The 14101-nt window shown below is 30.4% G+C and overlaps 3 protein-coding genes across 3 annotated transcripts; 1 reads left to right on the forward strand and 2 right to left on the reverse strand.

Annotated features, from left to right (window-relative positions):
- The first annotated feature begins 5018 nt into the window (after nucleotides 1-5018).
- LOC129893495 (probable glutathione S-transferase) lies at nucleotides 5019-6232 on the forward strand. Its single transcript, XM_055969036.1, has 2 exons — nucleotides 5019-5431; nucleotides 5683-6232. The coding sequence occupies exons 1-2, from the start codon at nucleotides 5117-5119 to the stop codon at nucleotides 6025-6027; spliced, it is 660 nt and encodes a 219-aa protein (XP_055825011.1). The 5' UTR covers nucleotides 5019-5116; the 3' UTR covers nucleotides 6028-6232.
- Nucleotides 6233-6581: 349 nt separating this feature from the next.
- Nucleotides 6582-7811, reverse strand: LOC129893494 (probable glutathione S-transferase). Its single transcript, XM_055969035.1, has 2 exons — nucleotides 7409-7811; nucleotides 6582-7066 (listed from the first exon to the last, which is right to left on the reverse strand). The coding sequence occupies exons 1-2, from the start codon at nucleotides 7724-7726 to the stop codon at nucleotides 6722-6724; spliced, it is 663 nt and encodes a 220-aa protein (XP_055825010.1). The 5' UTR covers nucleotides 7727-7811; the 3' UTR covers nucleotides 6582-6721.
- Nucleotides 7812-10367: 2556 nt separating this feature from the next.
- Nucleotides 10368-13574, reverse strand: LOC129893496 (probable glutathione S-transferase). The gene is made up of 3 exons (XM_055969037.1): nucleotides 13106-13574; nucleotides 11914-12210; nucleotides 10368-10990 (listed from the first exon to the last, which is right to left on the reverse strand). The coding sequence occupies exons 1-3, from the start codon at nucleotides 13553-13555 to the stop codon at nucleotides 10646-10648; spliced, it is 1092 nt and encodes a 363-aa protein (XP_055825012.1). The 5' UTR covers nucleotides 13556-13574; the 3' UTR covers nucleotides 10368-10645.
- Between the last annotated feature and the right edge of the window lie 527 nt (nucleotides 13575-14101).

Consider the following 14101-nt stretch of genomic DNA (forward strand, 5'->3'; position numbering starts at 1 on the left):
TGATCTACAAGTCATGAATTTAAGTTGTAAAAACGATTTCCTATGCAAATAATAACATGTGATTTATTTCAAAATTAATATGTGCACTTGTAACACCTTTTTATTTTTTGTTTTTAAAGCATCCTCAAATATGCAGAAATCATATATTTTGCGATGAATATTGTTATCATTTTATTAACCTTTACTATTACGATAATTTTAATGAAAATAAGAGTAAAGTAGTATGACTTATTCATGAAAAATATTAGGTAATTTTTTATTTTTTTTAAATCTTTTTTCCCTCTTGAATGGAATAAGTAAAAAAATACTTTACTCTTCCATCTCTCGAAGGGATGCAGTGACGTTGAAGCGGCATGATGTTGAAATCTACCTTAATATCCATAATTTTTCTAACTATAACAAATTTGATTTCCATAAAATTGTTGGCGAAAATATCATAAATTAAAGTTGAAAAGTAAATGAATAAAAATAAATAAATAAATATTATATTCATATTGAAGTGCGAATATCTAGTTCTTTTTAAAGGGATTCAAATTTACTATAAAATAATTATCACCGATCCAATAATACATAACTTGACTAATTAAAAAATTCAAAACTCCACCAATAAAAATACCTTTCTTCAATAAAAAACTACTCTCTTTGAGGCATAATGGTTGTTGGACTTAATTCAGGGACAATCAATAACAAAAATGCTAATATAAATATCTACAAAATAATATTACAAGGTGTTATTATGCAAATATCTTGGATATAATCATATAAAAAATGATCATTTTGGGTATAACATTTTTGAAACTAAATAATTTTGACATAATACCATCCGAATCAAATAGAGATATTAATAAGCAAACTAACCAGTTGATGATAACAATATAACTAGATAAATATAAATATTAACTTGTAATATTTATATATAATGGCGTAAGTAGACTTTAAGTTTGAATTCCTCTTGTTATTTACTTATTTTTAGTATTTTACTTATTTTTTTAATTATTTTTATTATGTCCATGGGTCAGCCCAACCATATTGCTCAAGTCCCACATGTCATTGAGCTTATTCAGTTCAAACTAAAAAGTAATATTTTAAATAAATTTCAAATTTTTTAGTTCAATTATATTAAATTATGAATTGAACTGAGCCGATTCAACTGACCTAACTTATATTAACCGCTCTAATTGCGCTAAGCACACTAAACTTAATATTAATTAAAAAAATATTAAAGAGACGAATTTATTATCCACAAATTTTAAAGATTGAGATTGATCGTAAGAATCGACTCCAAGAGAATTTTTCGAAAATAAGAATAACCACTTACCATTGTTTAACTCATAAATGTGTTCACTGCTTTACCATTTTCTAGAGTACTCTAATGTCGCTGGCCACGTGATAAAGTCTTATCACACAAAGTCACTAGAAAATGCTGTCGTGCTGGAACATTCTACTTTTTTTTCGTCATTATTAACTTAATTATTTTAAGATAATAATAAATAGAAACATAGTTTGTAAGGAGTTTTTTTTAGTTTTTCAATTTTCCTTGCGTAGGATCCATTTAAAGGAAGTCTTCGACGGTCTCTCTTTTTTTTTTTTTTTTTTTTTTTTTTTTTTTTTTTTTTTTACAGGGGCGGAGGTATAGTTTCATTAATGGATTTGATGGAATTTAGTAATTTTGATCTAAATTTTATATTTATATTTGAAAAAAATCACTTATTAAGTATTATTTTTTTGTCCTATTTTATATGGTACCTTTTGAAACAATTTTAACATATTTATGTAGCTGGAAATCATTTCACTAAGAATAAAAAAAAATTCAAAGTTAAATTATTTTTAGTTATAATAAAATGATACTATTTTTGAGATAGGATTAAAAAAATATCATCTAAATAAAACCGGAAATAATATTTACCCATAATTCAATAAATTGTCTCTTCTAGAATATTGGTGAAGTTAGCTCAAGTTTCTCTTAATTTGTGTAACAAGCTTTGAATTTTCAATCACATCAAATCATAAACATTAAGAAACGAAACAAGTGGCATGATATGTAGGTATAAATTTATTATTTTTTTTTCAAAAAAAATGGCAATTTTTTAGTCATCCTATTTATTCGAGGATTCTTACTATTTGTAAGCTTTAGAAACACGGCGAAAAAAGATAATATGGAGATGATCATTTATGCAATTTATTTATGTTTTTCTAATTTTAATTATTTGATAAAAAATAATTAGACAGAATATATTGTAACTTCAACTTATATTAGAAATAATTTTAAATAGAAAATTAATTACGAAGGATAGAAGATTTGGTGAGATAATGAAGCATTATCTCACTTATTCTTTTATACTATTAACGGTGTTGTCAGTCGTCAATCAAATGGCATGCAAAGACTTCTCTAGCAGGTCCACACTCTTGCACCAATTTCATCCCGTTCTATAGATATTTTTTTGACTTTTTGCTTAGTATTAGATTGTTAATTTTAGAGTTTAATTAATTTAAATTTATATAAAAAAAATTATTTTTGAATAAAAAATATTTTTTATCAAATACAATCTCATTTCTAATTAAAATTCAATTCTGAAATCTTTAATGACAGGCAGATCAGAAATTAAAGTTTGTCGATTCATATATTGGCCTTGAGTTAATATTATAATAAATAGGTCCATGATACTTTTTAAATAAATACTTAGTATATTTTTTAATATATTTGTACATGTAATATTAATATATATAAAATAAATTCCCGTAAATCTATAATTAATCCTCCAAATTCACTCCCATTTCTAGTAAAAGCTACTTTCTTTGTCCATCTTTATTTGTCTATTACATTATCTTGAGATGTCTAACAATATTTGTCCAATTTATGAAATTGAGAGATAATTTAATTTAATTCCTAATTTAATATTATCATTAATTAATAGTCATTTTCCTATTACATTATTTAAGATATTATATTCAAAAAATTATATGATAAAATTATCCTTCTATTTATAATTTTTTAAGAATTATGCAAAATTAATAATTTACAGATATTATTGGACAGGAGAACAGAACAAAGGGCACAAATGTTCATCCAAACTCCTTTTTCCTATTAGAAGATAATGTGAAGATCGTGTAATAATAATTACATGCGTTACATAAAATAATTACACAATTTTCTCCGCTTTTTTCTGTTTATTTCATGAACTTTAATATTAAAATGCACATGTTTCACTAACAAATTTTAGTGCACTTAATTTATATTTTCCAAGTGGCTATTAAAGATAGGGATATGTGTCAGTGTCAATGCACTAACCTTATATTAATTATTCTTGATTCTGACTGCAATAAAAATCACGATAAAATAATATTCAATAAAATAATAATTTTGCTAAATGAATATTTTTCTTCGATTTTAATTTGGGTCAGTTATATTAAAATAATATTCTTGCTAAATGCATTAGATAATAATTAAAAATAAAGTATTAAAGGACTTTTAAAATATGATTCTATAATTGATTATTTTTTCTTCCCACCAAAATCAAAATTAATCTCATCGTTAACTTTTTGAAGAGCGAACACAATTTTTGAAATATTTTGTTCGTGTTGTACCAAATAGTTTGGCACATACTGCAAAATACTCTCTAAAATAATAAATATTTATTTATCGATAAATAAATATTTTATGTATTTATCGATAAACTAATAATCTCGATAAAAGAATATTTTTTTTCGATCCCAAACACATGCATTTATAGAGGTTTTACTGTACTTGTCTTTTTTACCGATGGAATAGTAAATAATACTCTTTCCATTTTAAAATAATTAAATTATTGAAATATGACACATATTTTAAGAAAAAACAAAGACATAAATTAGTCATGTTTTTCTATTTTTGCCCTTTTCAAACTCTATGCTAATTCTCAATACTCTTTTAATTCATTTTTGGAACTCAATTTTGAAATTTAATTAATAAAGGATAAAATTGGAAAAAAAATTAATATTTATCTTGAATAGTGAATAATTTAATTATTTTGAATACTAAAAAATATCTCAATAATTCAATTATTTTGAAATGGGGAGAATAGTAAATACATAAAGGGGAAGCTAAAACTTTTCTAGCATGATATTTAAATTTGTGCTGACAAGCCTTAATTTAAGAAATAAAGTAATTTCTATTTAAGACAATTCCAATTTTAAGACTCAAATTTGAGAGCAAATGTATGAATTTATATAAATTGACATGGTCATTAATACTCCTTTCGTCCCATATTAGATGGGCATTTCTAATTTTATATGATGATTAAAAAATCATTAATTAATTGAAAGACTTTACATAGAGTATAAAAATAGCTAGTAGTAAGAATTGTTTACATTCAAAATGTCATATTAATTGTAAAGGTAAAATATGAAAAATTTAATTAATTCTATATTGATTAGAAAGTAATTAAGTAATATGGGACAAATATTTTTAATAAAATACCTATCTAATATAGAACGGAGAAAGTATTATAATAATAATAATAATAAATGAGTTAAAATTATAAATACTTAATATAATTTTAATGTGAATCCATAACGGATTCTCTAAATCTGCCCTCGTCTTTGATAAAATACGAAAAGGCATGGACGGAGCTAGAAGGCGCAAAAATGTTCATCTAAACCTCTTTCTTTTGAAATTATAATTTATATATGAGGTAAAAATAATAATTTAAGTGTATATATTAACTATGATATCCTCTAGATTGATTCATGCATTCTTCATATTTTGACTCTTTTTAATTAGTGAATTTTAACTCTATCATGATGGCTAATTCTTTGATTAATTTATGTGTCTTATTTGTTAAAATTTTGTTTTTTTTATTAAAAATTTTGACTTCGCTACTATCTATTACTAAATTGAGATTACTTATTACCGTACCATAATAAAGATGATTACTAGTATTTAGTCACCTTTTTATTATATACTATATATTGAATCTTTTTTATTTATTTTTACCTTTTTTGGTGGTAGGTCCCTTCTATATATAAAAGTAGGTATTATCATCCGTACAGGGCTTATCTTCAACACTCACAGAGCATATAAGTCTATTTCTTGCAAATCCAATTAACAACAATCCTAAAATTTCAGCAAAAAAAAAAAATGGGTGATGAAGTTGTGCTTTTGGGTACATATGTGAGCATGTTTGCTGTGAGGGTGAAGATTGCCCTGGCTGAAAAGGGGATCCAATATGAATACAAAGAGGAGAACTTGATGAACAAAAGCCCTCTACTTTTACAAATGAATCCAATTCATAAGAAAATCCCAGTGTTGATCCATAATGGAAAACCAATATGTGAGTCGCTCATAATTGTTGAGTACATAGATGAAGTTTGGAAGGACAAATCACCTTTGATGCCTACTGATCCTTACAAGAGAGCTCAAGCTAGGTTTTGGGCTGATTATGTTGACAAAAAGGTATGTAACTTATCATATAATATGTTTGTCATCTTAGTATATAGCTATTTTAGATCCTATAATTTGTAAGAGTGTTTTAGCCATAGATGTTACTTTTATGCTAACATAACATTTGGTTGAGATAGATTTAAATAGAGAATTATGGTTCATGTGGATTCATATAGCTGATTCCAACTCGTTTGCATTTTTTATGAGCTAAATTTGATTGAAAAAGATGTAATCTTTTTTTGTGTGTGTGTTGGAGAATACAGATTTATGATGGTGGAAAGAAAATTTGGACAACAAAAGTGGAGGATCAAGAAACCGCCAATAAAGAATTCATAGAGTGCTTGAAGGTGTTGGAAGGGGAATTGGGAGATAAGCCATACTTTGATGGAGAAAGTTTTGGTTTTGTGGATATTGCACTTATTCCTTACTATAGCTGGTTCCCTGCTTATGAAAAATTTGGCAAATTTAGCATAGAAGCAGAGTGTCCTAACTTTGTGGCATGGGCCAAGAGGTGTATGCAGAAGGAGAGTGTCTCCAAGTTTCTTGCTGATCCTGACAAAATCTATGATTTTGTTGTCATGTTGAGACAGAGGATGGGCATTGCCTAAAAGCCGGATCTAGAGTGGGTTCTGTAGGTTCGACTGAACCTGTTGTTTCTAGTTCATACTATGTGTACGAATAGATTTTCTTGCCCTATGCTCCTTTTTTGTTCTTTTGAATTGAGGGAGGAAACCTGAAAAGTTATGTTTGTATTGATGACTTGGTGTGCTTTATGTAGTAAGTAAAGTAATGTAGGTGATATTATGGTATTTATACTTATGTTGCACATATACAAAGTTCGAGTCAGAAGGGGAGTCTTGGATGTTTGAGCGATGAAATCAACCATTGATGCTGACCTTTCTTAGGGGAGTCTTGGATGTTTGAGCGATGAAATCAACCATTGATGCTGACCTTTCTCAGGGGAGTCTTGGATGTTTGAGCGATGAAATCAACCATTGATGCTGACCTTTCTCTAAAATCCGCATGAACATGGAATCACATAAAGTAGAATCACATTTTTGTACTATAGATGATGCCAATGGGAAAAGTGATAACTTCTCACTACAAAGAGGAAAAGCCCCAGAATCATCACTTAGATTACAAAAGCCAACACTCAACAAGATAGATCTAAGAGTCTTTTATTACCAGAAAAAGTAGAACTGACTTACACTATGACCAAACAAACATTTCAAAGCTTGAAACAACAACACAAGAAGGCACAATGAAGTGCCTTTTTTTCAATACATTATGATATGTATATGTTTATTCAATTCCAAACTTTTGTCTTAGCATTTTTACAAACTCAAGGACCTTATGTTGGTCAGGCAAAGACTTAGCCACACTGTCCCTCAGCATGCATCTCTTGGCCCAAGCCACAAACTTTGGGCACTCAGCCTCTGTGCTGAAGTTACCATAAGTCTCATAAGCATAAAACCAGCTGTAGAACCCAATCAGAGCAATATCCACAAAACCAAAATTATCCCCTCCAAAGAAAGGCTTGTCTCCAAGTGCTCCCTCCAACACTTTAAGGACTTCTATGAAATCTTTCTTAGCTGCCTCCTGTTCTTCTCCCTTTGTTGTCCATATCTTCCTTGCAGAATCATACAACTGAAAATTTCAACATACAAAAATAGAAAAAGGTTATCACTTGTTGCCACAAAATTAAGATAAGAATCTTAGGACGTTCATGTTAAGAACACCTAAATTAGTCGGAATCGGCTAACGAAACCTAATTAGTTCAAAAAAGAAACGACACATTTCTATATTGAATAACAATTTATCTTGAAAAATGTCATTTTACCTTTAGTGAGAAAGGTTTCAAGGCCACACAAATATCTATCTATGACTTTTTTTATACCGTAAATTTCAAAAATTGGACCATCTTTCTTAAATTCTGTATCAAAATCAAATTAAATCACATAAATTGAGCCAGAGGGAGTATGAATTTACCTTCTTGTCAATGTAGTCAGCCCAGAACCTAGCTTGTGCTCTTTCATAAGCATCAGAAGGGAGCAAAGGGGATTTATCCTTCCAAACTTCTTCAATGTATTCAACTCCAATAATAGACTCACAGATGGGTTTTCCACTGTGAATCAAGACTGGAACTTTTTTGTGGATAGGATTCATCTGCAAAAGCAGAGGACTTTTGTTCCTCAAATCCTCTTCTTTGTACTCATATTTAACCTCTTTTTCAGCAAGTGCAATCCTCAGCCTCATGCCAAACATGCTAGGCCAGGAATCCAACAGAATCACCTCATCATTAGCCATTTTTGTTGTTTGAAAAGAAGAAGAAGAAAGAAAGAAGAATTATGCAGAATTTCTAATAATGATTTGTTAATTGTATGGTACAATTTGTCCATACACGGTCCTCTATATATACTGCTGTGGTGGTCCATTGAGATATGTTCCCAAAGTTTTCTAATGCGGATAATACTCTCCGTTTCAAAATAAATAATGTTTAAGCTCAATTAAAAATATTTTTTATTTTTTTTAAAATGAATCATTTCTAGTATTAAAGATTCGTTTCTAACCTAAATGTCATCGCTTTCGTCACATTATGCGACTCACATGGATTATTATATAATTCAACCAATAGAGGACCCCCAACGTTTTTGTCTTTTCCTTTTTTTATTTTTTTCTTCGAAAATTGCTTTCGGCTCGAACTCTAATTTTGACTAGAAACAAATTTGACTATGAGGATTTTTTGAAATAATTTTACTGTTTGAATTTTGATTATAAAATTTTGAAATTGAATTTCAAATTTGAAAAAATGCTCTAAATTTTATTTTCCAACTCCATCTTTGTAAATTTCAAATAAAATTTTACCATTCTTTTCTTTTGTAAAAATATAATCAACTATGACTTAATTATCAAATTCGACTTTCTTTTTATTTTCAAATTTATTTCTTTCTTTCTTTCTTCGAAATCTTTTAACACTGCTTTCATGACTCTCGAATTCATAACGCCTAATTTTACACTAAAGTGGTGTCAGCACTATTTTAATATAGATCAACTTCAATCCACTATATAAAAGTTTACGCTAAAAAAATATATTTTATTTATATTATTTTCTCTCTTCAATATTATATTATTAATTTACCATATATAATTCATATTTTTTTATTTTATAATCGTTTAATATAATTTATAGTAGAATTAACATAAATTTTTATTTTTAAAAAAGTCATATATAGAAAAAATAATTTATAAAAAGCTAATTTTTAGATCTAAAATTAATATTATAAAAATATTGCATAAAAATAATTAAGTATACAAGAGATTTAATTAAAACATACAATTTATATAATATTAAAATAAAAATTTTGTATAATAAAATAATATTAAAATACAAAAAGTGATTTGGTGTAATGAATGGTGTCACCCCAAATTTGATGTGACACTATTCACACTCTAAAATAATTCTGATATTGGGTTAAAGCTTCAAAATACCAAATTTTACACCCAAATAGAATTTGGTGTTGAGTTGGAGATGGCAAACTCTAGTTTTGACTAGAAAAAAAAATTAGGACTCGTGTTTCACGCTTTGCTATGAGAATTCTTTTATTTTTTTCTTGAAATAATTTTACTGAATTTTGATTATAAAGATTTTAAAATTCAACTTGAAATTGAATTTCAACTTTGAAAAAGTGCTCCAAATATTATTTTCCAACTCCATCTTTGTAAATTTATAATAAAGTTTTTCCATTCACTTTTTTATAAAAAAAATATAATCAAACATGACTTTCTTATCAAATACCACTTTATTTTTCAATTTCAATTTTATAAATTTAAATAAATAAAAAATATTTAAATTTTATGACCAAACACCTACTTAGTTATAACAAAGTGCTCGTAGATTTGAAACAAGATAAAGGGTGAGATTAGCCGCTACTCTTCGAGACAATTAAAAAATAGAATTTCATTCTTTGATCAAACGCACATGTAAAGCTGAGATACACATGTTAGAGGTGTTTGTAGTGACGAAGTTAGTAATTTCGCTAAGAGAAGTGGTGTTTGACCTATATACACAGTATTATTTTTTTTATGTACAAAATAATTTTTCGACGAATGATGTTTGGGTGACCATCTTTAGGTCAATGTAGCTACGCCACTGGTCTTTTGATTGGTGGGATGGGAGAGTCAAGGATATTGAATGAGATTATTTTATCCCGTTTTTTATATGTGATAACTTATCCCACCATTTTAGTGCAAATGGTGGAATAAAATAATCCTAAGACTAAATAATACTCCACGATCATTACATAAAATAATCCCGGAATCGCAATTCTTATCCCACCAACCAAACAAGCCCGCCTTACTTACTGAGATGGGGACTCAATGTGAATTCAACATGTGTACTTCGCAACTCTGGACCAGAAACTAAGGACCATCTCGATTTTGAATGTAGTTTTACTCAAGAACAATGGTAGTACTATTTACTTAGGTGACAGAAATGGGATAGAAGAGATCAAGATTGGGAATCTCTTAAAGGCAGAACAACCAAAGAAGATCATCCTAAAAGCTAGCTTGACAGGTACTGTGGTCTATGGATATGCATAGAAAGGAACATGAGATGAAGCTCATCATGTGCAGAATCATATAGCCGACCCACAACTTGTTTGAAATTGAGACAGTAATTATGTTGCAGTATATGATCCTCATGAAAAATGTGATTACTTTTCATTAAAAGGAATAAAATTATAGAAGCACCAGATTACGCACAAGGATTACAAAAACAAACACTCTCAACAAAACAATGCTGGAGTCCTTTATTACTGTGAAATGAGCCCCTGCTCTTCAAAACAATTAAAAACAGAGCAAACAAGAATTGAGAAAAAGTAAAATAATGAAACTGTCATCAGTTTATTATGTGTTCCTGATAGTATAGAGTAGAATCATATAGCCGATCTCAATTTGTTTAGAACTGAAGCGTAATTATTGTGATAGTAGATGTTGCCCATGAAAAAGTGATTACTTCTCATTACAAAGAGGAGAAGCCCCAGAATTACATACAAGGAGTACAAAATCCAACACCAACATGACACAAGCTAGTCCTTTATTACTAGTACAAGTAGAACGTACATTATGACTAAACAAACATTTCAAATCTTGAAACAACAGCACAAGGAGGCACAATGAAGTGACTTTTTGCAATGCATTATGATGCATAATTGCATAAGAATATGTTTATTCAATTCCAAGCCTCTGCCTAACCGCTTTCACAAACTCAAGGACCTTGTGTTGGTCAGGCAAAGACTTGGCCACAGTGTCTCTCTGTATGCACCTCTTGGCCCAGGCGAAAAACTTTGGGCACTCAGCCTCTGTGCTGAAGTTACCACAAGTCTCATAAGCATAAAACCAACAGTAGAACCCAATCAGAGCAATATCAACAAAACCAAAGTTATCCCCTCCAAAATAAGGTTTGTCTCCTAGTGCTCCCTCCAGTACTTTAAGGCATTCTATGAAATCTTTCTTAGCTGCCTCCTGGTCTTCTCCCTTTGTTCCCCATAGTTTCCTTGAAGAAACATACAACTGAAAATGTCAACAAACACAGAAAAAGAAAAGGGTTATCACTTGTTGCCACAAAACTTAAATAAAAGTCCTAGTCAGTTCATGTTAAGAAAATGGACCTTAGACACTAGCGAAGCCTAACATACGAAATGAGAATTAACCAAGACTAGATAACAAGACCAAATTCCAATTCTTCAACTAAAGTGAAACTCTAACAACCCCATGCCTAGGATTGAGCATTTGGAGTAGGGGAAACCCTTAGCTTACGAAGTGAGGATTAACCAAGACTATTTCATTTCTACAACTAATGTGAAAATCTAATATTGTCAGGACCGAAATAAATGGGCATCATGTCAAAGTAAACCTCGAAAGACCTAACAAAGACGAGAACCAAAAGAAACACAGTAACTTAATTAAAGGTGGTTCGGTCAATAGACCAAATCCACTACAAGAGGAGATCACAATATATAAAAGAGAAGTACAAATGTTTTAGAGAAATAACTCACAAATTCACTCAAGTTCACACAAGTGATAACGTAGCACATGTGTGTCACAAATATGAAATTTACCTTCGGGTCAATGTAGTCAGCCCAGTGAAAGCATATAATCGAATCCAACTTGTTTGAATCTAAGGCATTGTTATTATTGTGTTAGATGATGCTCATGAAAAAAGTGAATACTTCTCATTACAAAGAGGAAAAGCCCCAGAATTACATACAAGAACTACAAAAGCCAACCCTTAACAAGACACAAGCTAAGAGTCCTTTATTTCAAGTAAAGCTAGAGCTTACACTATGACCAAACAAACATTCCAAATCTTGAAACAACAACTCAAGAAGGCACAATGAAGTGCCTTTTCGCAATACATTATGATACATAATTGCATATGCATATGTTTATTCAAGTCCAAGCTTCTGCCTAAGAATTTTTACAAACTCAAGGACCTTATGTTGGTCAGGCAAAGACTTAGCCACACTGTCCCTCTGCATGCACCTCTTGGCCCAAGCCTCAAGCTTTGGGCACTCAGCCTCTATGCTGAAGTTACCATAAGTCTCATAAGCATGAAACCAGCAGTAGAAACCAATCAGAGCAATATCCCCAAAACCAAAGTTATCCCCTCCAAAATAAGGCTTGTCTCCAAGTGCTCCCTCCAATACTTTAAGGGCTTCTATGAAATCTTTCTTACCTGCCTCCTGCTCGTCTCCCGTCATTGTATATATTTTCCTTGCAGTATCATACAGCTGAAATTTCAACAAACACAGAAAAATAAAACGGTTATCACTTGTTGACACAACAAATATATATACCCCACACGCCTAGGACTGAACATCTGGAGCACGGAGATATAGCAAATGAAGTGAGGAATAGGATTGACCAAGTCTATATAACAATATTCTATTTCTTCAACTAACGTGAAACTTTCACATCCCCATGCCTAGGACCGAGAACCTGAAGCACGGAAAACTTAGCTTATGAGGTGAGTATTAATCAAGACTATATAACGAGACAATATTTCATCTCTTCATCTAATTTGAACGTCTATCAGCATTTAGAGTGCGGGGTCTAGCTTGGTAAAGTGAAGATTAACTAAGACTATACAACGACACCATCAACCAAGAGCTAGCTCATGAGGAGATAAGCGTCCAAGTCCATATAAATAGACCATCAATCCATTCTCAACCAATATGGGAACTCTAACACCCTCTTCACGTTAAGGCACAACTATAGCTTGGAGTGGAAGTGCAAATAGGGATCCATATAACTATGACATTTGAACCTAACTCAACCTCAAAAATAGCTAATAAGTTGACCATAAGTTCATTCTCCAACCAATGTGTGACTCTAACTCACTCTAACACCCCTTCATACCCAAGCCTAACTGGAGCGTAGATTAGAAACACAAACAAGAATGAACCTCACTCTAATATCATGTAAAGATATGACAACCTCAAAAGCTAGTTAACAAGAAAGACGGTCAATGTCCATAAATATACAATTAGTCCATTCCCTGACCAAAGTGGGACTTTAACCCACTGTAACATGAAAATCTAACAACACAATAATGCTTCAATCCCAAATTAGTTTGGATTGGCTAATGAATCCTAAAAAAGAAAAGGGGAAGGACTATGAATTTACCTTCTTGTCAATGTAGTCAGCCCAGAACCTAGCTTGTGCTCTTTCATAAGGATCAGAAGGGAGCAAAGGGGATTTATCCTTCCACACTTCATCAATGTACTCAACTCCAATAATAGACTCACAGATTGGTTTCCCATTATGAATCAAAACTGGGATTTTCTTGTGGATAGGATTCATTTGCAAAAGCAGAGGACTTTTGTTCCTCAAATCCTCTTCTTTGTACTCATATTTAACCTCTTTTTCTGCAAGTGCAATCCTTAGTCTCATGCCAAACATGCTAGGCCAAAAATCCAACAGAATCACCTCATCATTAGCCATTTTTGTTGTATGAAAAAGTAATAGCCTATATGTCATCGCTTTCGTAGCCTGGTCGGTCAACACTGTACACCGATGAAGCCTTCCCCAAATGTTCTTTAGTTGATTAATCGATTTCATATTCCTTGACCCCATCTTTGAAGAATTTTTTAATTAAATGTTCATTTTATTACCTAGGAAATGGATGTTGTTTTCGTCGATGATGTTTTTTCAAGTGGACCGTTTTTTCAAATGGGGTCCACTTAAAAGTGGGTTAATTGCCCACATGGTTTTAATCTTTTTTCTGCCTATAATTATAGCCTTCCTCGTATCGTTCCCACAACACAGATACATAAAAATGGCAATTGTCCTCTCTTTCTCTCTTTCTCTCCCTATCTCTTTTTTAATTAATTTATAAAGTTAGTTTATTTTATAATATGTTATCAGTACGAATTTTTAATTTTTTCAGAAAATTAATTTTTATATCATGTATATCTACTGAAGAAATTTAATTTTAGTTGTTTTTGTTATTTTTAAAATTAATTTTTATCATGTCAAACTTGTCAAAATTGAAATTTGTGGCACTTGATATTTCTGGCAAAAATTATTTGTCATGGGTACTTGATGCTAAAATCCACCTTACTGCTAAGGGTCTTGGTGATGCTATAATCGAAGGAAATGCACCATCAAGTCAGAATAAAG

Source organism: Solanum dulcamara, chromosome 6, assembly GCF_947179165.1.
Source record: "Solanum dulcamara chromosome 6, daSolDulc1.2, whole genome shotgun sequence".
NCBI lineage: Eukaryota > Viridiplantae > Streptophyta > Magnoliopsida > Solanales > Solanaceae > Solanum > Solanum dulcamara.

Excerpts from the sequence above, each read along its gene's own strand:
- LOC129893494 (XM_055969035.1), bottom strand. The coding sequence starts at position 7,726 with ATGGCTAATGATGAGGTGATTCTGTTGGATTCCTGGCCTAGCATGTTT. Across the intron at positions 7,067-7,408 it reads CTGACTACATTGACAAGAAG|TTGTATGATTCTGCAAGGAA; the intron begins GTAAATTCATAC and ends TGAAATTTTCAG.
- LOC129893496 (XM_055969037.1), bottom strand. The coding sequence starts at position 13,555 with ATGGGGTCAAGGAATATGAAATCGATTAATCAACTAAAGAACATTTGG. Across the intron at positions 12,211-13,105 it reads CTGACTACATTGACAAGAAG|CTGTATGATACTGCAAGGAA; the intron begins GTAAATTCATAG and ends TTGAAATTTCAG. Across the intron at positions 10,991-11,913 it reads CTTTGCCTGACCAACATAAG|TTGTATGTTTCTTCAAGGAA; the intron begins GTCCTTGAGTTT and ends TGACATTTTCAG.
- LOC129893495 (XM_055969036.1), top strand. The coding sequence starts at position 5,117 with ATGGGTGATGAAGTTGTGCTTTTGGGTACATATGTGAGCATGTTTGCT. Across the intron at positions 5,432-5,682 it reads CTGATTATGTTGACAAAAAG|ATTTATGATGGTGGAAAGAA; the intron begins GTATGTAACTTA and ends TGGAGAATACAG.